Raw genomic sequence first — 25,761 nt, 5'->3', positions numbered from 1 at the left:
AGTTGTGTTGTATAATATATTTGTGGAAACTGTGATTATTTTCTGATACAGGATTCTTTGAAACAGAAATCTTTTGTAACATTATGCATGTCTTTACTGCTACCTTTGATTAATATAATGTGTCCTTGAACAAAATAATAGTTAAGTAAAAAAGCTTATTTAATAATGTTTTCAATCCTACAGAAGTTTAAATTTGCAAATCCTGTAAATGATTTAAAGAAGACATACCAGTATGGTGGTAACAATATATGTGCGGTTCTGAAGTCCGTAAGTGTCATTACTGCCTGGTATGTAGGCCGCCGTGCTCACAAATTTCTCATCCTCATTCCAGTAACCCACCTGAGAAAAGATCAAATCAGGGACAGGAACTTGAGCATCATCAGGAACCTTTCTGAGATATCCCACAGGAGACACTACATGAAATACAGTACTCATTTAGTCATCCCAGAAGAAGTAGACTGGATTGCTGAAACAGTGACCATACTGGAGCTTATAAAGTGAATGTTTCGTTTAAACCATAAGTGAAGCAAGAAGTGTGAAACTGTCTGCCATATCAAAAATCCTTTTCCTGATATTTAAGTACTTACTTTTTTCGGTCCTGTCGGCCTGAGCTCCATCACACTGACAGTGTAGTTTGTCCTTCGTCCTTTTTCGTTAAACTGAATGTGTCCTGTTAGGCCTTCAATCCGAACCTAAATACAAATCACATAGAAGATGTTTGTATTTAGATAAAAAATCTTTCTTTCTTTTTCTCTCTCTCTTTCTCAAGTACTCTTCCTCTGAGGGGTGTACATCTCTCACAGCATCTCTTCTGTGTGTACAGTACTGAATGTCTCCCAGGCCGCATGATGGAGTTAATTGACCGAGCTGAACATCAATCTCCACGGCCTCTCAGCAGATGGACCAAATTGCCTCAGTCCAGCACACATCAGACTCGCATCAGACACAGCCACAGGCAACTGTGAGACAGAGTCTACTTCTGCAAGAAGAATGCTACACACTGACTTTCCTACATTGCTTAGACTTTTTCAGACTTATAATTAAGTGAAAAGGAGAAACACGTGATACAGCTGGAAGAAAAATTCCAATTTGTGTACAGTTTCTCAAACAGAGTGCACTTCTACAGATTTTCTATTTGGTAACAAATTCTGCTCCACCTTTCCAGCTAAATTCTACCCTCGGCACCTAAATCTTCATACGCCGCCCAGGGCAAAGAGACAAACATCTGCCTAAGGGTAACACAACAAAGCCAGGTGCTCTTTCCCTCATGTATCTCTTTGTAAATATAACTTGTCATGTGCTGTTATGAGCAGCATAAATGTTTATCACCAACTGGGTTTGTTTATTATCTGTAGTGTCACATTTGATTGTGATGGTCTCTTTGGTGAATCAATGTGAACTTTATGAGATAAAGATGTAATTTGCTTATTGGGGTTTCATTTTGTACACTCAGAATAGATTAGAGCCGGTGTCAGTCTTACAGATAGGAAAGTTTGTGAACACTGTGTTCGTTCAGAAATGTGCAGAGCCTCCAGCGTGAGATACCTGCTGAAGTGCTCTCTGAATATCGATGCCTTGGCCCCAAGGTGCTGGTGGGTTGGCCAGACATTCTCCAGCATTTCCACGGCGAGATATATCTATCCTCTGCCTACGGAGGTTCTGGAAGGCTGTAGACATGACTTTGACTCCATCATATGTGAGAGCTCCAGTGTACTGCACAAAGAATGCAGAGAGACATATCATTTTTATATTTAAATATGATATATATGTTGGGTGTTCAGTTGACTTTGACAAGAATTTATGTGAGATTATTTTTATATTTAAATATGATATATATTTTGATAGGTATTTTGTCATCAGATTTTGATGTAATGCAATTGTATTGTTCTATTTAATTGTGTGTTTGTTTTTTTATACAACTTGTTTTTTTTTTTTTTTTGTTTTTTGGTATTTATTATTTCTTGGCACAGTGTGGGTTATTTAAATTTTGTATAGATTTAGATTCGTAGTTTGGTTAATTTGTCGTTTTTGTTGTTTGGGTTCTTTGTTGTCAAAGTACATGTTGTACAAGCCTATTCGTTCCTACTGATGTTAGGGTGATGGCCTTCTGCGTAGTTCACCCAGCTGGAAGCCTGTTTTTACATTCGCCTCACCCTTCTGATAAACTCTGTCAAGTCGATGAGCTGTAATGTCCAGTATTAAAACAATAAAAACCCCTAAAGGAGCACTAGAGAACATGCTAATTTTTGAGAAAGGACCTGTATTTGTAGTTTTTGTCATACTGTGATTAATTAAGTTACAGTAAAAAAACAGAGTTCCCCTTGGGGAATGGTGCATAATCCTACAAGAAAATCCTTCTTAAAATTTGTCCAGAGAGAAACCCCTAAAGGAGCACAGCATTGCATGTCATATACAGTAAAAAAACAGAATCATTAAAGACAAGCCAAATGATTTCAGCCAAATGTCAATCATTTTGAAAAGGTAGACCAATTTGAGATAAAATACAATGACAAATCCCCTGCAACTGTTAAAAAAAAAAAAATCCAATGTAGGACCTCAACAGGAAATGGAGGTTGAATTTGCAGCCGAGGGAGTCATTTCCGCATTAATGCTCAGGTGCAGCGAGAGAGCAGGAGGCCGGGCCTGTGGAGTGCCGTCAAATGTAATGCAGGGTTTAAAACTATAATGGAAAGAATGGTTGGGTCAATCACTTAATGAAAAAGGCTAATCCCTCTCATCCACTGAGGCTGGTTATCCAAGAAAGCTTGGTTGTTATCCGATGTGGTGCCGGAAAATGCAGAAGCTGTGAATAGGAATTTGGAGTAAAAAAACTGTGAAACATATTGAGAGTTTGCCGGAGGTCTGCCTTTGATCCCACAGGCGCTATTTAGTAATTCAAGGCCTTTTCCCACAATCCAATCAACTGAGGTAAGCTGCCCCAGAGCAGCCCACACACTCTCTCCGTACCTGAGATCATACTGAATTGATTCTAACCTGCTTTATTACTGGGAACATTTCTTCAACCATTTATTTATTTGTATCAGCTTAATACAAAAGATTTATTTGTGTTCAGCTCAACATCAAAATATGTTGGTGTGTGTGTTTGACTCAGTTTTGAGTGTAATAGCCCTTGTCAGGCTCTAAGTGTGGTGATCTTTGATCTTTTATCCCATAACACGCTTTGTCCCACAGGAGCAGTAACGTGTCCTTATGTTCCCTGGGAACATCTGCTCTGTAGGGCAACGAACAAGATTCACCGCGCTGCTAACATGACCTCACGCTTGTTTTACCTCAGATACCCTCTCACTCTCCTCAAACTCAGGGGAGTTTTTGTCCTTTTGTTACTTGACAGAAGTGTATGATTGTACAGTACACGTGCAACATCAGTGTTTTTTATGTCAGACTGTAGGATATAAATCTTGAGACATTTGTCACATTTGACAGTGTCGACTGGGCAATCAATCATATCATGTTCTGACATCCTCACAAAATGAAATGGCACAGCAAATAAGTCCCATATGCCAAAGCTGACCTATACTGATTGCCCACTAATTTAAATAGAGAGAGGGCAGGGCTGTCAGCCTAAATTTTGTGGTGTCAAGCACCTCAAAATATAATGATCCCCTTAAAATAAAATATAAAATATAAAGGCACCTATGAACTGCCATTTAAACATCTGGAGTCAGTAAGCTTTTTACTATTATTTTATTTTAAAAAAGGATGCATTAAATTGATCAAAGTGATAGTAAAGACTTTCACAGTGTTAGAAAAAAATTAATTAATTAAGTTTTGATCTTTTGAACTTTTTATTATTCAAACAAATCATAAAAAAATGTTTCCATTAAAATATTAAGCAGCACAACAGATTTCAACATTCATAATAATAAGAAATATTTCTTGAGCAGCAATTAATGATATTTGACTTGAGCAGCAAATTAGCATATTACAATGATTTTTTATAATAAAAAAATAAATGTTTCTTGAGCAGCAAATTAGCATATTACAATGTAATATAAAAATGAAAACTGTTAAGCAAACAAAAACGTCTTTCAAAAACACTGAAAAAACTTACTGGTGTTTCAAAAACACTGAAAAAACTTACTGTCCCCAAACTTTGTGATGGTAGTGTATATTTTCATATTTTTTCCCCCTTAAATTTGTTCCTTAAATTTACTTTTACTACTTTTTACTAATTTACTACTTTTACTAATTTACTACTAATTTACTACTTAATTAACTCCAAATATATATATTTTTGTACATAATTTTTCTCAGGATTTTTCAGACCCCTCAGCATCCAGTTGATGCCCCGTGGAATCCACTGACCAATATAATAGTCTCCCTATTGTAACCTTCCATTCCACAGGGAAAGGTAAAAGTCTCCTGTAACGTCAAATCAATTCTGGGAGGGAAACGCTATCACACGGCTGGCCTCAGGGCTAAAGCGTCACACAACCTCGTTTCACAGCCTCATCACTCTCTATAGTGAGAGTGAACAAGGCAATCAGGGACACGCAGGCTGTCTGCATCACTGCACATATTATGCGGGGCTGTTACTGAGCGCACAACTGGGACACATGTCATCACAAGCTCTCAAGTCTGAAACATGGCACATTCTTCCCTCGGTCAAGATGACTGCCTTGACTTTTGGAGGCAGTCAAGAGCTCATTCACCAAACAAAAGAGTTTTTATACTAAATTAAAAGAGAAAACAAAGTCAAGCAGTTTGCAGAAAGAAGCTTTCACTGATTGCAAAAAACAAAACGCTCATGGAGACACTTCAGAAACTGTAAGAAACTCTCATATCAGAAGCATAAATGGTTAATTTTTTGGCATGTTATACATTCCAAGATTTACATTCCAAGATTTCCAAGATTAAAAATTATTTCATTTAACCAAACATTACTAATTTCATTTTAAGCTGAAGTACTAAAATTACTCACAAAACAAAATAAAAACCAAAGCTACATAAAACTGTCTAAAAACTATAAGTGCCATTCCAAAGGTTGGGATTATTAAGATTTTTAATGTCTTTTAAAGAAGTTTCTGCACATCAAGACTGCATTCATTTGATCAAAAATACAGAAAAATATGTAATTTTGTGAAATATTATGGCAATCTAATTTTTTACATTTCTAACTATTTTAATATACTTTAAATTTTTAATTTATTCCTCTTAAGCAAAGCTGAATTTTCAGCATCATTACTCCAGTCTTCAGTGTCACATCACCCTTCAGAAATCATTCTAATATGCTAAATTATAACCAATGTTGGAAACAGTTGTGCTGCCTAATATTTTTTGGGATTTGTGATACTTTTTTTCAGGATTTTTTGATAAATAAAAATGTAAAAGAACAGTGTTTATTCAAAATAGATTTTTTTGTTGTTGTTGTTAAAGTATACATTATTATTCAAAAGTTTGGGGTTCTGTAAATTTCTTTCTTTCTTTTATTTTTTTAAAGAAATTAATAATAATTATAATTTTTTGTTCAGCAAGAATATGTTAAATGGATAAAAAGTGATAGTAAAGACTTATATTGTTAGAAAAGATTTCTATTTTGAACAAATGCTGTTCTTTTTAACTTTTTACACATCAAAGAAAAAAGTATCACAGGTTCCAAAAGAACAAAACAAAAAACAAACAAACAACAACACCAAAAACAAATTAAGCTGCACAACAGATTCAACACTGATAATAAATCAGCATATTAAAATGATTTCTATGATTTCATGTGACACTGAAGACTGGAGAAATGGCTGATGAAAATTCAGTGCTGTGTCACAAAAATAAATTATATTTTAAAGTATATTAAAATAGGAAACCAATATTAGAAATTGCAATTATTTTTCACAATATTACTGTTTTCTGTGGCCTGTCTGCCTGGTTAAACACACCAGGGGACACTAGGAGTCTAGAACCAATCGAGAGATGGAGGAGAAATGGTGCCAGGAGTCAATTCAGATGTCTCTGATCACAACAGCAAGCTGCTTTCTGAAGCACAGACACAGCTCTCTCATGATTGGCCGTGTCATTCTCGTTTTTTTTTTTTTTTTTGGTCGGCAGCACGTCTTTTGGCATTCCCTCTCATGTCGACTATCTGCTCTCATAGCAACAGTGACATCCTGTTTCTTGGAACAGGGCAGCACTGATGATGTCCGTCAGTTGTATGTGGCTGATGGAATAGATCGCAGGTTTTTGACGGATTTTGTCAGTATTTGCCAGTCTTGTTCTCTCGGCTCAGGCTGATTATTCTCGGTTTCAGGCGTAGGCGGTCCTCCCACTCTAGAACTACAGTGAGGGCTTTTGCCCATCTGATCCTACACAAACTCACTGTAAACCATGTGAAGGATTTAAGGAATGCAAGATTTTGGACACCTGTATTCTGATAACAAGTTCTCAAAAACAGTCAAGCACAAGACTTGTGAAGATTCTCCAGTCAGAATGTAAGATTTGAGGGATGTGTCTCCTTAACATGCAGTAAGACAACCACTGTGTTACATCACCAGGAAATTTCCCCAATACTGCAAAAAAACTAAACAAAAAAAACAAAAGAGGAAGCTCCTTTTTTCCCCTCAATCTCTACAATTTTTTGCACATCATACCTTAACAGTCATTTTTTGGTTAATCATACTTCAGTGCAGTACACAAAAATATTTGTTTTGCATGCAGCCCACAGAGACTCAACAGAAAGACATTCTGTTGAATTTTTTTGCAGTTTTAATTTCATCAGGTTCAATACAGACTGCATAATCACACAAAAATATTTTGCCAAGGTGCTAAAGATGGCAGTGTCATCTAGGAAACACTGATACAGGGAACATCATAACTGTGTATATTATAAAAACAATTATTTTAAAACCAAACAACAGTGGCCATGCATCCTGTGAAAATAGGCTTAGAGTAAAAGATCAATCTTTGGGATTTTAATAATACATTTCCAGACTGTTGAAATGAAGATTGTGTTTTATTTTAAAATTATTAGTTCCCCAGTCTCTCCTCTGGGATGTACCTGTAGCAGGTGTCCATATCTCTTGACTGAGTGGATGGAGTTGTATCTTTTTACGCATTGTGTCCCTGTAAATGTGGTGCAGTGAGTTGGTGATGTTACTATAGAAACCAGCCTTCACCCAAAAGGCTTGGACACAGAGGGGAAGCTTACACGGGCATCCACTCAGATACAAACGTCAGTGTACACACACACACACACACACACACACACACACACACACACACACACACACACACACACACACACACACACACACACACACAAACGTTCATTCACACTTTCACATCCACACATGCAAACGCAGTGTAAATAGGACACCGGGAGTAATTTGCTCACTTCTTAAAATTTAGCCATTATGGAAATAGCAGGCAGTTGCAAATCTTTCTTTATTGCTTTGCAACCTTTATCATTTATCATTTACAATTTCATCTAACAAACCGACCAGACCAGTTTCATTTAAAATCCTCAGCAGTGTGCCATTCAGGAGCACACCACAGCATATTAATGCTGCGATTATCATCATTTCAGTTTAAATCAATTTAACCCTCCATTCTCATATGCTGAGCGTACCTACAGACAAGGACGGCAAAAATCACTTGTAGTTTTTCATATTCACGGAGCAGTTCTCCAGGCAACATTTATATAACACATCATCTGTTAGTCATAGCGAGCAGCTTCTTGTGATTGGTCAGTAGTGAAAATATGCAAATCACCTGTAATATCAAGAGTAGCAGTGACATTTGAAAGCCTCATGCTGAGCATTAGTCATGAGATCTCTGGTGCTGAAACGAGTGGTGTGTTTTTAGCTTACCAGGTTTGCTAGTATGTAGTGGTAGCTCTTTACGTTCTTCCCCAACTCGATGATCTGAAATAGACCAACAAATGAAGGTGAAAAAATAAAGCAGTTAGAATTAATTGTGGTGTGTATTATAAAGCCTTATCTATGCAAATAAACCATACAAATCACACTGTAATGTAATATTTGCTGTATTATTCCACATAATTCCAAATAAGTTTTTGTCTTTCACAGCACTCATAATGTGTGTTAATGTTTGTCAATGTGCATGATTTCTTTTCCTTTTCTTACTAGCAAAAGTAAGGATATGGGAGCAATAATAATAATAATAATAATAATAATAATAATAAATGAATAAAAAAAACTTAAAAATTCATAATAAACAAAAAACTATAATAACGTGTATAATATAATATAATATCATATAATGTAACGTAACGTAGTGTAATGCACTTTAATACAATATATATTATAATACATAATATATAATACATAATAATATATAATATAATGATTGTCAAAAAATTTTAACTTTATTGTTGCTCTACTCTAATTTTTAAACTCTAAGGCATGAAGTAATTTAAAACATAAACATTCCAATTTTTTTTTGTAAAGCTACACAATGTGTATCATGAAACACGCTACACAATTTTTCTTACTGTACAAAGTTTTCCTACTTCAAACTGTTCATTTTAATTAAATGGTGTCAATGCATGAATGCAAGTCATTTTAGATAAAAGTGTCCGCCAAGTGCATAAACGTAACATTTAAATAATCATAACAACAATGGCACATTTTCTATAAGCATGCGCCCACCAATCACCATAAAATGACTACAATCCTGGGCTTTCATCTTTACATTGAGTTTGGGGTGTTTCAGAATGAAGATGTTACAAAGAGGAGAGGAATGAAGATTTATGATGCAGGTTTTCTTTTGTGTGGCTATAGAGATAACAAAGCCTCTGCAGGCATGGAGAGTACAACAGTGGTGAAAAACAATGAGTCATACACTGATGGGGGAGGAACACATTAGCAGCGCTCTCAGTTCTGTTTGGTACACTACACTGTCCGAGGGTCACAGCTTGAACCTGTGTGGATGTACGCAAGTGCGTAGTGTGTAGTGTCAGTGGGTACCATAGACTTTGACACCATCAAACTGTTATGCTGTTCAATGGCTTCAATTAAAGAAAATCCTCTGCATGTCCTAGAGATGTGCAGGAGTAACCGGGTTCTTAGCGATAATGAAGGCATACTTCTGTGACCAAAATGTATGCATGTAATAGCTATCTCTCACACACTTCTGAAGTTGTGAAAGCTGACAGTGATAGCTTGTGGCCATGACAGACAGTAGCATTAGTTATTAATGGTGACCCCAGTAAGATTTCATCCGGCAGGCCAGCCCAGGGCAGCGAACACTTCTGACAAAGACCCTGTCTGGTCTTCTTGTGTATTTCAATGCTGGGATCAACATTAAAAGGCATAGTTCACCCAAAAAGGAAAACTCGCTGTCATGCCGTTCCAAACCTGTATAACCTTTCTTCTGTAAAAAAGAAATTTCTCCTTTTTTATTTTATTTTTTTTTTACAATGGGAAACACCAACCTTACCAACCCTTTTCAAAATATTTCTTTTATGCTTCACAGAAGAAATAAACAACATATGGGTGTGCAAATGATGAGACAGACTTTTAAGGTACTGTTCCTTTAATGCAGAACACAGGAATGAAATCAAATTTGTTTTGTGGCTTTTAGTCCATTTCTGTAAAATCTTTGAGCCAATCTATATAAAAGTATGTTCCAAAAAGCTGACAAAAAACTTGTAAAAGCAACACATTCTGGAAAGAGGACCAAAAATAATGATGACTTCATCTCTTGCTAAGGGTGTATACACATTTTTCCAATAAAAAGCACTTTAGAAATGAAACTGTCAGCTCTTTGTGATACCACATGCCACCGATTATAAGAAGCCAGAAGCAAACCATATACTTCATGGGCTGTGACAAACTAATGGCTACTGGTGTTATTTTAAGTTTTTCATATAATATTTATATTTAATTTTATTTTAGCTTTAATGTGATTTATATACAATAAATAAATAATTAAATAAAAACAGTTAATAGTTTTAGTCAACAATAACAATGTTGACTATCTGAAAAAAAGACAAGCCCTTTGATATCCCTAGTGAAAAATAAATATACTGAATGTATTTGAAATACATTGCTACTGTAAGTATACTACAAATACACGTGCTTAATAAAAATACTCTGCATTTGTACTTTTGGTATACTAAACTGGTATACTTACAATCTGCTAAACTGGAGCAACTAGTTTTGAACTTAATGCACTTTAATTGTGTGGAAGTAGTGCTGAAGTCCAACTAACGATATACTTAAGTATATTTGAATGTATTAAAATGAAACTATTGCAAGTTTACTTTAGGTAAATTTTGAATATCCTGCATCTAAAGACTAATATTATTAAAAAATCATACAATCCTCATCAATTGTGACAATAAAACACATTTTAGGCTTAATATTAAGAAGTGTGCATTGTGCACAATTAGATTGCCAAATAAAGTTTAATTATCATTTTTATATCAGGAAGTGTCCAGCGATATGTCAGTAAATATGTTAACAGATCTGAACTACATTTAGTATGAAATAAATGTATTTTAAATATATTACTTTTTTTCTAGGGACTTCATTATGTTACTTTCTATTTCAAAAGAAAGTACATTTCTGTTTATCAAACTACTTTATGGAGTCTTTAAAATACACCCTACTAAAATGTTCCACACAACATCTTGCATGCTTAGAGAGTGAGGAAAAACATGCACAGAGAGTTTTTCCTCAATTAAACCCTCAGGCCCCTGGTGTTAGTGAAAGAATGTGAATCAAAGTGTGGGGAAATGACACCAATGTTGTTTTACGGTATGATTGGTGGACGCATGATGATGGATGATTGCTTTCAGAGAGGAAAAATTTGTCTAGGCGTGCTGTGCAAATTGCCACCAAATGATGCAAAAGCCTTAACTGTGGGCACCATGCTATCAATAACACAACACAGCCTGTCGAGGGTCTTCTGTTTGAGTCATGAAATAGAGGAAAGGAGAGAAAGGGAAGAAAAGGCACGCTCTCATTAATTACAGTAACAGGACGCTTCCTCCTCCTCCAGGCAGCAGAGAGAGGTGACAGAGAAAGTGACGCGTCACTATGGCTCCGCTGCCAACCCCAAATGTCAGCCCAGTGTTATTTATCAGCTCCGTCCTTAGCACTTTTTGAGAGAGAGAAAGAGAGCATCTTGGGGCCTGCTGCATAGGCCACTCCATTTGAATTGAGTGGTCACAGGCTTCACCGAGTATACTAGATCTGAATTAAATTTTAAGTTGAGTCATCCGAGCCTTCAGATGATTACTGATACTTATAATGGCATGGTTATTAGCAGCATTAAAGCTGACTGTTTGTGTAGCTATGACTAGCTGTTTGTCTTGATTGAAAGACGTATTTAAGTGGTCTTAGTACATTTAGAGCAAAGAACAATCTCAATTTGGATCCAAAAATTGATTCCTCATTAATTTGGAGTGCCTGGCAGCATGTATGACTATAATAAGACTGGTAAGAGCCAATTACCTTCTTCAGGATGGAGGTGAGTCTCTCTAGCTCACAGTCGATGATGATTTGGCCCTCCTTCCTTTTGTCCAGGTCCTGGAACACTTTGAGGAAGGATGCTTCTGTCATTGTCTCAACATTCACAGAGGTCACCAGCCAGTTATGCTCCGCTGCTGTGTCCAGAACCTTCTGCAGAACTGACAGTCCTAGAATACAAACGACCAAAATTAGGCAAGCAGAATTCCAAAAAGCTGAGGTAATCAGCTGCATCAAAATTATAATTTTTAGTAGAACTTGAGATTTTTATTTTGTACTAGACAAACAAGTTAACTGCATTTAATTTGAAATATTGAGTACCTTAATTTATATGTATTTGAAGGAAGAACTACTTAATGTGACACGTTTTGTGAAATGCAATGTGTAAATAATGACATTCTGGTAGGTTAATTCATTAGAAAGTCATTCTGAAGCAGCTCAGGAGCTTGGAGGACTATAATATCGACACTCTGTTATCTCCAGGCACCTCTGACCATCTGAATGCCACTTTATTGGCTGTGAATTCAGTAAAACCTGCCAGGACGATACAGACAGTGGAGAGTGAGAGCCACACTGTTCACAGACAGGAAATGGGGTTCGATTAGTGAAGACATTGATCTTGGCATTGGATTCAAAGATGGTGGATGCATGTGTGCAACACCGAGGGACCAATCAGCTTTCTCCCTAGACACCAACAAAAATCCCTCTGATTCAAAAATAATGCGCTATTACAATAGCCATTAAAGCCAGTAATATTTCAACACAACAAGACACAAACTGTCTCAAAACCTGAAGTGCTGCCTCACTGTCTGCAACATCCAACACCCTCAAAAGTGTTCCTACTGTTGCTAAGCTAATGGCGCGACACTCTGATACAGAGGTTTTCAAACTTTTTCATTCCAAGGACCCCTAAATACTATGCTTGTCTGGAGAGGGCCCTCCCCCACCCCTTCCTAAAATATAAATGTGACTATATTTTCATGTACACAAAATAAAATAAAATAAAATAAAATAAAATAAAATAAAATAAAATAAAATAAAATAAAACTACCAACTTTTTGGAGCAGACGTAACACCAGCCTCATCTTTCACATAAGAACCAATTAGTTCTCAAGGATCATATGATCCCATGACGTGATGACAGCTGAAAGTACAAGCGTACATGATTGCTCTTATTATGCTGCCGCTGAGAGCAGTTTGCTTCTTGTGTTCTCAGTACTTCAGCACCATGGCCAGCTCCTCCAAACTCATCAAAACCTCTCCAAGCACTCAACTGCACACTTTCAGAGCCATCTATGCTTTTTGCTGCATGAGTATTTCACGGAACATGCCCAAGTTTATCCAGTAATAATAAAAAATACAAAAAATAAAAAATATCCTGCTATTCTACAACTTCCTGTAAATTCTGTCAGCAAATCGTTTGTATGGGAAATTGTTTATGCAATGTTAAATGGACTTACTCAGGTTTGTTTTATGTTTTGAACAGCATCCAAAGTAAAAAAGCGTGCACTCGAATTTTACAGTCTTTGTTTAATGCAACACCACACAGCTGTTGCATGAGCTGTAATTAAAAGGAGAGCAACAACAAGGATACACGCTTTATAATTTATGGAACCAATGGATCCCACAGCAGAGATAACAGGAATAAATATTTCATTTTCGGGGTAGGATGGACCACAAAATAAATCACAGGAAGTGGCAACTGTGCCAGAACTGTGTCTGTTTCTGTGCACTACCGGGACTGCACACTTACTTAAAGCATTAGATTAGCCAAAAATGAAAATTCACTAATTTCTTCTTCACCTTCACATCATTCCAAGTCTATATGACTTTATTTTAACCACTGTATACTAAAACAAAGAGATTTTTTTGAGAATTGAACAATTTAAATGTGTCAAATGTAAGACAAATAAAATAAAATAAAAAATCTGTTATCTTAAACCTTCATGTTGTAAGAAAGTTAATGACTGTGAAACATTCAATCATTGCTTAGTCATCTTCACATCATTCCAAAACCAGATTCAACGCTTCAAAAAGGATGCAAAGCTACCATAAAAGAAGAGTTCATGAGAGCGATAGCAGCAGGTGAAGAGCTGATCAGACAGTGATGGATCTCAGCGTGATTTATGGACTCAAAGTTTGGAGAAACTAACTACATGGTAGTAATATCATAAATATCTATATTTTGATACCGATACTGAAATATCTGACACGGTTCCATTACTCATTTTCCACAGTATCTACCGAATATACACAGATACAAGCTACGTCTCTCTTCTTTCCGATAATGAGTTTGACACGCATCGCCTCCTGTTGATTAGATTCTGAATGCCTGCAAATGTGGCGAGAGCTTTATTGTAACATGAGAACATAGTCATGTAATCGCAGAAAACTAGATGCGAGCTCTCAAATAGGCCTAATTTATACAAATGAACTGCCTGTCCTCTCACTCCGATATTGCTTGTGCACAGACTGTGTGCAATCACGATCTCTCCATGCTTTTAAAGTAGAAATTATTTCTCTTTGCTCCTGGATTAAACTTTGTCAAAAGTTATCAACCATTCAGAATAGATCCACGCCTGACCGATGAAAATCCTACTGCAAATGTTATTGGCTGTAAGTGAATTTTTTTCTGAAACCAGAAAGTCTTTCAGCAATCAAAGATGGAACTTTAATTTCTTTACAATGTAAGTTTATGCTAGAAATGATTTGGAATGGGATATTTGTTAACTAAATTCAGTTTGAAATCAAATTTGAAATCAAGCTTCCTTGTGCTGTAAGCTTTTGCAACAAAGTTACCCTATTTTAAAGACACATATACACGGAATGAGCAAATGTTTAAGATTGAGATTTTTGTAATGGTAATTGATCTATATATATGTATGTAAATAAAACTTGAATTAAACCAATTTCAAAGCTTGAAATAATAAACTTGAAATAATGATTGCCTTGAAAAAATAGATGGACAATTATTTTGAAATATTAAAATATCTATATGGCAGTATACAGTATGTGGTAGTTTGCCAATGGTATTGAAAATGATTAGTCGTCATGAAATCAAAAATGACCCTACTTACTTTTTAGTGCACATTACTAGTCTTGTGGTGAACAATTGAACCGTGCAAGTCAATACATCGAAAAAATAATATAAAATTGTCTGCCGTCATAATCTTTAATCAAAAACTGAAAATTGGCTTCCACTCTGGAATGGTGTTCTGGCTCTGATGACGTCAGTTTGACAGCTTGTGGAGAATCATCTTAAGTCATGACATAAGGACTGATGTTTCCGGGTCCAAGCCTCTACTTATTTCACTTGAGAATACTATATCAACAGCCATTTATGAGCATTATTTAATTAATATTACATAGCTAAACATTTAAAAATTTGCTGTGCACACTACAGTCTCCGTGCTCACAGTGTCTCAGACATTAATATTTTAGCTGAATCACTGTCAGGCTATCTGGGATTTCAGTATGGATATAAAGGTTAGGGTTATAATTTTTCAGTATTACATGACATCATGTGTGTATATTAGCACAGTTTGTTGTTTTTTGGGGGGTGTCTGGCAGAGCATTGGGACCCAGAAGCGGTGAAGCGTGATGTCAGATGTAACAAGCAGATATTCTTAATCACCATCCAACCATGAATCTGCTTTGAGCAAGAGGTGGAGGTGCACCACAATAAAACCCTGCCCTTTATTCAATAATCCATTTCACTTGGAAATACATCACAACACTGAAGTCAGTTGCAACTTCCGGTTCACTGGTACTTTGATATTGATATTTTTCAAGGTATTGAAGTCAGAATTTCCAGTATCATGAGCACTAACTCACATACATTGTCAATAAGATAAAAGTGGGATGTGTTCAAGTAATTATCCACATATATCTTTGATATGAATGAATATTTTTTGGTAATTCATTAAATATCGCCGGCTAAAAAGTAACTAGTAACTAGTACTCTGAGTAGTGTTTGAGAGAAGTAATTTGTACTTTTACTTAAGTACTGTTTTGGTACTTGTGCTTTTTATTACCCCTTTAAGTACTGTTTGATGCCAGTAGTTTTTGTTGTTATTTAGTAATTTTCAGTACTCTTTCCACAACTGATGATTCAGTAGCAGCAAATAACAACCACCAAAGGGGAAGATTATCAGTGAATAATGATTTTCATTTCAGTCTCTCACTCACACAAAACTGTTTTACATTTCCTGGTCAAATCTGTGTATTTTTCTATCTGATAATGTAACAATAAATCTATGAAAATGGCTTAAAAAAACAAATGTGTCATCCATAGTGTGCAGTATTACAATGACGTCTTTTTGCAGTGCCTCACCTGTCAGTTTAATGAGTAGATGACATGAAGTGGTTAGCCTAGTTAACCCTAGGTTAACTACACTGACAACAGGTCACAGAGCTTTGGATTGTGGCAAGTTTCAGAGGGCTTTTTTGTAGAATGCAATGCATACAGTGCCAGACACAGACATTCTTTTCATTTTCACTGGTGCTTTCTACTTTATTGACACTCTTTATTAACCCCCCAGACAGTGGCCCTGCAGGACAGACTTTGCCCATCCCTGCTTTAGGAGGTCTGTAACCCAAGACTGCTTGCCCACTGAAGCTAAGCAGGGTTGAGCCTGGAGCTGTGTGGAGCGCTTTTTAAGATGGATGGATGCACTTTATTTTGCTTCAAAATCGAAACCACCATTGACTGCCATTATAAAGCTCGGAAGAGCCAGGGCATTTTTTAATGTAACTCTGATTGTATTCATCTAAAAAAAGAAAGTCTTATAGGATGGCTTTAGTGTGAGTAAATCATGGATTAATTTTCATTTTTGGGTGAACCATCCATTTAAATGGTGCATTTGTTACCTTTTTGGAGCTGTGAAAGGGACATTTAAGGTACAAGCACAAACGTGATGGTAAGTAAACAGTCACAGAAACTTAATCAAATCCAACTAGACATCAAATCATATTTACAGTGTAGTTTGAAAAACAAGTCAAAACTAGTTGGATTCCGAAGGAAAGAAAGCACATATTGACAGCAATAGCAAGGGATATTTATTCCCTCCTCTGCTTCTGTCCGCCTCTGTTTTGAGCACTTGCCCTTTGACCCCTCTGCATCTGAGCCAGAGTTGCTTCCTGCTTGACTCAGTGTGAGTACAGCTGGACCACTTTAAGACTGCAGGGCGATTTGACATTAAGGAGCTCTCACTCCCAGCAGGCTGAACAAATGGCTCACGATGCACACAGAGAACAGGGCCAGCGGGGGAAGACATCTCTCCTTAGCCTCATTCTCACTCATCTGGGGTGGTGTGACACTGGTGGAGTACTACGCCAACATGGAAAACAGCACATGGCAGAGGGACTGATTTTATACGCATACTGTAGGAAGCTGACGCCGCGGCTGGGTTTACATACAGACTACATACACTCTCACACGTATGTCCTTAAAAGGCTTAAAATAACCCCATAGACAGTGCAGCACTGTATCTAGGCAACAAGAGGCTGGTGATATGGATTCCTGCAGTTTGGTTCCTCTCAGTCATAGAGTTAATGATCCTACAATCTTAACCCAGAGCCCTCAGCACTTCTACAAGATAAAACCATCTGCGAGACACCCGTGGCATCAAACCTATTGTGTGAGTAGAGCAATGACAGAACTGACAGCGACAAACCAAAAAGAGAAGGGAGCTGACGGTGAGAGCATTGAAGGGAACTACATTTCTTAAAAAAGACCTGTAATATGCAGATCGCGTCATGCTCCCATCATGGTCGGCTGAGCTGAACGTCTGTGACAGATGGTGACATGTTATGGGGACACTACAGCCGATTGGCTACGGGGGGAAAGCACACCTGGTGCTGACAGGTGTGTCAGATTCTACCTGCTCGGGGAGCAGCACCGGATGCCCGTGACTTTTCTAGAGCGGATCTGGGAAAAAATTCAAAATCCCTGTATTTCAGTGCTGTGGCATGGTACAGTACATGGAAACAGGGTCCAAAATTAACACTCGCCGAGCGCCAAACGCATGTAAAAATTGGGTTAGTCACCAATTGGATGGTAAATGTCTTAGGAACTGCAACATCTTTTAAATCAAATTAGTTAGACATTCTAATTTAAATCTAATTAGAAAAATAGTTTAAGTCTCCCTGATGTAAAAGATTTGCATGATTTAAATAAATGACAACCGTCTATCAAAGAACTTTTACCAAATTGGAAGCTTTCCCATCAGGATTTATTCAGAATGGCAAATGTTCCACTGTTTTTTCAAGAAACATGTGGGGAAACATATGTGGAATATATTTCACAAAAGATTAGGCCACCAAAACAAAAATATGAGGGACAAAATTATTATGGCTTGCTTGTCAATGTTCATTACTTAAGAATTCTGTCATTATTTACTCACTTTCATGCCCTTTCAAACTTGTATGATTTTTTTATTATTATTTTTAATTATTTTAATGAATGCTGGGGGTCAAAAAACATTGGACCCAATTGACTTTCACTGTAGGGAAAAATTTTTTGCAAAATAATTTTTGTGTGAAGAAATGCAAGTTTGGAATGATACAAGGGTAAGTAAATGTAAAGATTATTTATTAATTTATTTACTTTTTTTTTTTTTTTTTTTTTTGCATATTTAGGTGAATTATTCCTTTTAGGAAAAACAGCTAAACCACTCCCAAACTGACTAACAATAAAACCATGTGTGGGGGTGTTTTGGAATTAGGATTTTCTTTCCCTGGCCTTCAGCTGGATACATTTTACTCTGGGACGATGGTTTCATTCTGGCAGATCTCCATGGAGAAAGATGCACAAATGAGCTCCAAGTGCAGGGTGAGATGCATCCACTTAGATCAGAACACTATTGTTCATCCCAGCAACACCAAAGCAGGCTGCTCTCTCATGAGTCATATCTATATCTGTCGTTACACACCAACATGTTCACAAACAAACCAGGAACAAAAAGCTGACTCAATGTGCACACCAGCAATGTGGTGGTAAATACTGGCTCTCAGAAAACCAACCGGCCACATTCAAAAGAGAATTTTAATGGGTGAATTTAGTGCATGGTTTTTGAGCACAAAAACCTGGATCTTATTCTCTAAGCACCAACAAACCATTTCAAACAAGTGCTAAATGCGTATCTATAGCACTACACTATGAGTATTTAAATTCTCATGTGCTTTAAAGACACCTCAGTTCTATGCAAATTAAGCTTAATATACAATACCCCTTTTAGAGCGCTTTTAAAGAGAGATTTAGAGAGACTTTCTATTCATGTCAAGGGTTTTCAAACTTTTTGAAGCCAAGAACCCCAAAATATGATGACTACCAATCACCTTACACTGTGTGAAAAAAGGTCAAATTCGATTATATATATTAGAACATTATTATTATTTATATATATTATTATTATTCATTTATTAATATTATTAATTTGAGTGTAATAATAGTTATAATATATTTATTTTTATTATTATTGTAATAATGAAAATAATAATGTATTATTATTTTAAAAAATAATAATAATTGCATTTCAATAATGAATAATTACCTTTAAATAAAAATAATAATAAATATTACTATCATTTTAAAATGATTTTTCTCTAAATGTGCAGCCCCAGTTTGGAAAACCCTAAGTCATGGAAGCAGTTATATATCAAATAATAATCAAATAAAAACATGCAAATAAACATCGCTAATAATGGGTGCAATTAATTCTTAATAACCCCCCCCCCCCAAAAAAAAAAAAAAAAAAATTTAGATCTTTAAAAGCAGGTCTCACCAGAATCCGAGCTGTACATGTAGACGAACTTGGACCACTTGTAGTGCTCGATTACGCCCACCAGGGCATCCTGCAGTTCGGGTCTCAGCTGGATGACAAACTGGTTGGAGTTTTCCATGGGGAAGCTGGGCGTCACAAAGCAGACGTGCAGTGCACCGCAGAACGACATCAACATGTTGACAGTCTTCCTGTCATACACGCCAATGATGGCGTACACTCCTTTGGAGAACTGCGAACAGACTGGAGAAGACAACAGAACACGATTTACAACACAGACATCATTCACGTCTTATTGTTAACATCGCGCTGGCTTTATTATTCACTTCTGAGAAGCAATTAGTAAATGTTTCTATATGCATCACTGGACTGGAAATGGTGCGGATGAAGTTTCTGAAGGGCCAGATAATCAATGCGCACAAAGGGTCTCGCTGACATTTACCAAACAGCAGGGCGCTTTTCTATCTCTGCTGCTTTGAATGTTGAATATATTTTCCTCTGTCTGTTGGTGGCAAAATGGCCTCAATCTGTTTTGAACCAGGTTTCCCTGTGTATTTTAATGCTGTATCATACTCTGCTGTTGCTATCTTTGCCCTGGCCGAGGTTATTTTTCACTGTGGCTTCGGGCCTCACGTTTCAGTCCCTGCAACTAAACAGATTGAAGTTGCAGTCTGTTCGCTGCCCAAGGCCCAAATCCCAGCAGGGGCCGCCTGAGGGGCACAGGGGGAGCAGGAGCGATAGGCATGGCCATCACCCAAACTGCCTGCCCCACAATGCAAGCCCATAAGCAGTGCAGGGTGCCAGCTCCTCCAGCATGTGTGTTTTTGTGTGTGCGTGTCTGTGACCACTGGCCTTCATCACATGCACTATGACTCATTTCAACATCCGACTGAATCATAAACACTTCATCTGTCAGATATATAGATACTGTCTCAATCTGAGGGCACATACCATGAAATAAACAAGCAAATTAGATCTTATAAAGAGAAGGTGATATTTAACAGGCACACAAATTTAAACTGTTCTCTCTGCACTGTATATAAAAGTCACACGCTTGGTGCTAAGCAATAATGAGTGTGACACGTATATAACAGACGCTGCCGTGAGCTCTGAGGTAATATTGGGGGTGTTCTTATCACATAGCTCTGCTTCCTCTGTGACTGATGACTTGCACATTCATTCTGTCTGGGCTAAGCTTTGTGGACCCGAAGAGACAGACAGAGAGAGAGAAAATGAGAGAAAGTGAAAAGAGAAAGGAAGGTGGGGGACTGCATCCCTCTGTGTTAGCCATTACTGAAGACATATGGCACATTGAATCTAGATCCTCACCATACCATATGTGCTTGTCTTGAATGATTTCACATACTTTAGTTTTTTTGTCAATTCATACATTGATAATAACCTGCGCTCATTCATCTACAACATATTTTTGAACTGGGTTCCTGGCAACAGGCATTAGCAAAACATATTCACTAACTTTATTTGATATCGTTTGGCATATGGCTTCATTGGAAATGACTTAACATTAATTGCAGTGATATATTGGCTGACTGAACAGAGATTTAGTGCCTCACTCATGGGGTTTTAAACTTGCAATGCTATCTGAGATAGTCACACTGATGTACTTGAGAGTGATGCGACATGATACTGATTCTTTCCCTCTTATTCTACATATCATTTCCTGTGTTTATTGTACAATTTTGTAATGTTTTTGAAAGAAGTCTCTTATGCTCACCAAGGCTGCATTTATTTGATCAAAAATAAAGTGAAAACAGTAATATGACATATTACTACAGTTTAAAATAACTGTTTTCTATTTAAGTTTATTTTCAAGTGCAATTTATTCCTGTGATGGAAAAGCTGAATTTTCAGCAGTCATTACTCCAGTCTTCAGTGTCACATGATCCTTCGGAAATCATTCTAATATGCTGATTTGGTTTCTTTTTATTCCTGTGATGGAAAAGCTGAATTTTCAGCAGTATTTCTGTGGAAAAATGGATGAACTGTGATGCATCACGATTATAAATTATAAGCTGCATTTAAATGAAAAATAATTTTTTTTAAATAATGTAACAGTCTGTCACTTTTGATCAATTGCATCCTTGCTCACAATTATTAATACAATTAATTTGAAAAAAGATTAAAAATGACTCCTAACTTTTGAACGGTAGTGTATATTAATGAAATCTGTATCAATTTCCTTAATGGGCAATTTTTGGCCATGTGAACTGTTAGAAAATAAACTCTCTTAAAGGGGTCATCAGATGCCCATTTTCTACAAGTTGATATAATTCTTTAGGGTCTTAATGAAAAGTCTGTAACATAGTTTGGTTAACATTTCTCAATGTTAGTGTAAAAAACACCTTTTTTACACTTTCAAAAACAGCTCTTTTCAGAGCAAGCCTCAATCGCTAAGGAGACACTCTTGTCTACATCTGCTCCGGCGGTGAAACAATGGTGGACTGATGACAGCTCACTCAGGGCGGGTCTAAGGTAAGACTCCAGTCCAGTCTGTGCTGAAACGCTACTGTCAATCAAACTATAGTGGGAGGGCCCTGTCTGTGTGACACCAAAAAGACAGGCACCTGAGATCGGCTCGATTTGAGAAATGGGTAAAGATTTTAGTAGATTTTTATGATTATGAAGTGGTTGTGTACACACACAACCAACACACATTTCAGTTCAAACAACTTGTAAAAGTGCATTTAGTATCTAATGACCCCTTTAAAAACCCTTTTCAGACTCTTTAGGTAATTAGTCAGTTTGTTTATTTAATCTCAAGCTCTTCACTAACTTTAGATAAAACTTTATTAGTGGAAAACTATTAAGGACAACTGTAATTTGTCATTTTAAAAGTATTAAAATAAATGTCCTGGTAAAAGGTTTCCAAAATACTAACATAACAAACACATTTGGTTTTTAATCAGAAACACATTTACAAAAATTTAAATGGAATCCATTTGCCACACGGCCACCGCCACTTCCCACGTGTGTGATAATGTGGAAGCAGATTGGAAGTGTGCGGCTCTCGCTCACTCACATCTGCTTCCCTGTTCTGAAAAGTTCATCCTGACAGGAAGCACATGGCCGTGTCATCCGACCCTCTAATGACAGGAACACACTGGCAACCTGCAGTGGTTTGTGTTAGCCTGAGTAGAGGCGTAAAACACAATGTGAACACCTCTGGCCAACCTGTGCTCTCTGGCAATGCTAAAGATCCTGGCAGCATCTGGCTATCCTGGCACCATCTCACAAATAGATCTCCACAGGTCTGTTCGGCCCTACCAGACCCTCGGTGGGGATGACTGATGACTGTATTGAACGTTCAGCTTGTCTGTTGTCATGGGACTCGTAGAGTACAAAGCTGATGCAATCAGACTAGAAGCTACACTAAAAATATATTTACAGTAAAAAAAAAAAAAACACATAAAAAAATACAGTGTCAATGTTTCAGGTATTACGGGATGGCGTATTGATGCCTCTGTATTTAACAACTTATTTTACAGTATATATTTAATTAAGTTATATAATGTTAATACACAAACCTCCCTGAATTAACAAAATCAACTTTCTACTTTAAAATGTACTGATAACCACTAAGATAATATACAGTAGGTGGCACAAAAGAAAACCACAAGATAGTTCAGAGTATATTGTAAGTTGTCTGCATCCATAAAACAAGGGCAAATAATAATATATACAGTAGACAGTGAACAGGGTCATACACACAAAATACCCTGAAGGTAATTCACATGACACTAAAATAATGCAGTAAACAAAATAAATAACAGAATAACAAAATGTTATTTTTCCTTTGTACAGTACTAAAAACAATAAATGAGAAGAATGCAATGTATATATGAGATGTGTCACGCAGGGATTTCCGAGAATATCCTTTCACTGTTTTTCATATGGTAGCCTAATTCATAGCTTTTACGTGTATAAACTAAAAACCTATGTTTGACAATGCAAACATAAAAGTGTTTACATGACATTTCCAAAAGAAAAAATATTACTTTAGTCTAACTGAAACTTAACTTTCAAAATTAACAAACAGTTTTTTCATGTATTGTAACCAAAAGAGCAGCAAGAACATCCTGACAATGTTCTTCTTTTATGTTCCACAGAAGAAATGAGAGATTTCTACTTATAAAATCAATTGACAAACATGAAGAAACCGTATATTTGTTGTAGCTGGGCTGCTGAACTGGCTTTCTAGCGTTTCTGTTTTTGCTCATGCTAAATTACATCAGTTCCACCTAATATGTGTGAGTCCAGTCTATTTAAGCGACAGTGTGTCTGAGAGGTTCTTGCCAGGCAGCACTATGGAGTAAACTGCTTTAAACTGCAGTCTGAGAGCAGTCGCAGGTAGACTCCCTCAGGAGAACTGTGGAGACTAAATAGCCATTTCCTTCTCAATCTGTTTCACTCACTCACTATTTCTCTTTTCTCCTCCCCTCCAATCATGAGCAGAAAACCTGTGGATTATTTGGAGCCTGTGTGCCCTTTCATGTGTTGTTATTTGGTCTATGTTGATGCCCGATAACATGTCGGTGTATGGATTATTTGAATAACTGTGCAGTGAACTGAATTTTAAAGGACACCAAGCTCCACCTCTTCCATCCACATCCACTGCTTTAATGAGGTGCTCTTCTCGCTCTTTTGGCCTCCAGTCCTCTGTATAAACACTCACACACACATCATATCCTTCGGCACACTCTAACATACACACACAAGCTACATGCCTCACAGTTTAAATATAAAACACACCCACACCCACACCCACACACACACACACACTCAAAATAATTCAGCAATCTCACTCTTACTACACACAAGCATCTGCAAATATCACCAGAGTAATTACATACAGACAAGCATCTGCAAATATCACCAGAGTCGTCTCTCTCTCTGTCTCTCACACTCTCTCCCTCTCTCTCTCACACACACACACACACACACACACACACACACACACACACAGACATAAGGACTCACATAAGCCTGTCCATACTCATTGATGGGAGTTACACGGCATAACCCTACACAGCGGAGCGCATGGCTGTGGGCACTCAAGGGAACATATACTAATAATCACTCCTGCATCCTGTTGTATTTATGCCCTAAGTTGAAAGTACTAGGTCAGCTATACATAATGTGTTATTTCCAAGGAATTCAACCTTTACAAACACAGTATGTGCATGCTATGACAACATAAGACAGGGCTTCTCATCATTTGCATGTACTCATTGTTTTTTCTCATGTCCTGTGATACTTCTATTCAGTCACAATGGCTGATGGTTTACAAATGTCAGAATGCTTTTGTTTGAAAAGGAATGGACATCCTCAAGGCTGTCTGTAATATTTCATATATTTTCATTTATGTATAATGTAATAATGTATATATATTGTATTTTTTCAAATATAATAATGATAACAATAATAATACTTATTAATAAATAAATAATATATAATAATATTCATATTTGGTACATAATAATATTTAAATTACATCACAGAATGTTTTGTTAAATATTATTTAAAATATTATAATATAAATAACTTATTCATAATAAACACTGCAACATTTCATAAAATAGGAATTTTGTTTTCATGCTGACTAATTACATTATAAAAATTATTTTTACAATCTATTAATTATTTGAACCTCTACACTTGACATGATCCAGAAGTTTCATGTATTTTCACTGCAATAGAATCATTTCTGCTCTTCAATGAGAGTGCAAAAGAGGATCATGAGAAATTTGTGTAACGGCAGTCATGTTCTAAACCGGTCTGCTGACAAGGCCTCTTAGGGCTGAAACGGCTGTTATCACTCCTGCAACAGGAGAACAAACCAATTTAGTGAAAGCCAGAGGCGACCTCAGAAAGACATTTTTTTTTTCTAGTTCCCTAACATAACAAATAGCCCAAGTACTGCATCTGATTTTGTCCATCATGTCTGACGCAATAAAAGAGAATACAATATTGACAGTTTAAGCTTCAGTGTGATGTTTGTGTCATTTCATAAAAACAACTAAATTGACCTGGCTGGTGGCTTACATTAAGAGTTACTGTGCTGTGGCCCTAAAGCATTATTTAAAAGCCACACAAACACATTTGATCAATTTCCAACAACCATCTCTATACAGGTCTATAAAGTCAGTCTGTCCAGTACATATCGTCTCTGTTTAGATTTAGTTGTTTTCAAACAGCGTGACGATAACCACGTCACACTGTGATTGCCTTTAATGATAGTGGTATTTAGAGTTACAGGTCCTTCATGCTGAGGGCCACAAATAGCTCTCAGTGCAGCAAAAGTGATGCAGTGTTGGGTGGGTGGAAGCCCTCAGGTGCAGAGATCGCTGCTCTGGCCAAATGAGAGTTCACTTCTTCAGAATGAGTCACCTGCACAACCTGAGCATGAGAGTGTGAATCACATAAATATGGAAGAGAAGAAAATTCACCTCAATGGCAAATGTGACGGGCCGGCACACATACTGGGTGGCACAACTGTGTGGCCAAACCAGCAT

General features: G+C 36.8%; 1 protein-coding gene across 1 annotated transcript in view; it reads right to left on the bottom strand.

The window, feature by feature from the left end:
• The window catches only part of LOC109102182 (glutamate receptor 1-like), a 69,136-nt gene that overhangs the window by 31,789 nt on the left and 11,586 nt on the right, over positions 1-25,761 (bottom strand). The window contains exons 6-14 of the mRNA XM_042738372.1: positions 19,232-19,471; positions 11,433-11,617; positions 7,821-7,874; positions 7,748-7,757; positions 2,121-2,183; positions 1,918-1,919; positions 1,546-1,785; positions 588-692; positions 229-339 (exon numbers count right to left, since the gene is read on the bottom strand). Of these exons, the coding sequence (XP_042594306.1) occupies positions 229-339; positions 588-692; positions 1,546-1,785; positions 1,918-1,919; positions 2,121-2,183; positions 7,748-7,757; positions 7,821-7,874; positions 11,433-11,617; positions 19,232-19,471 (1,010 nt within the window). The remainder of the gene's footprint in view (positions 1-228; positions 340-587; positions 693-1,545; positions 1,786-1,917; positions 1,920-2,120; positions 2,184-7,747; positions 7,758-7,820; positions 7,875-11,432; positions 11,618-19,231; positions 19,472-25,761) is intronic.

The sequence above is a fragment of the Cyprinus carpio genome, chromosome B14 (assembly GCF_018340385.1).
Source record: "Cyprinus carpio isolate SPL01 chromosome B14, ASM1834038v1, whole genome shotgun sequence".
In the NCBI taxonomy this organism is placed as follows: Eukaryota; Metazoa; Chordata; class Actinopteri; order Cypriniformes; family Cyprinidae; genus Cyprinus; species Cyprinus carpio.
This window is presented reverse-complemented; position numbering and strand designations above follow the sequence as displayed.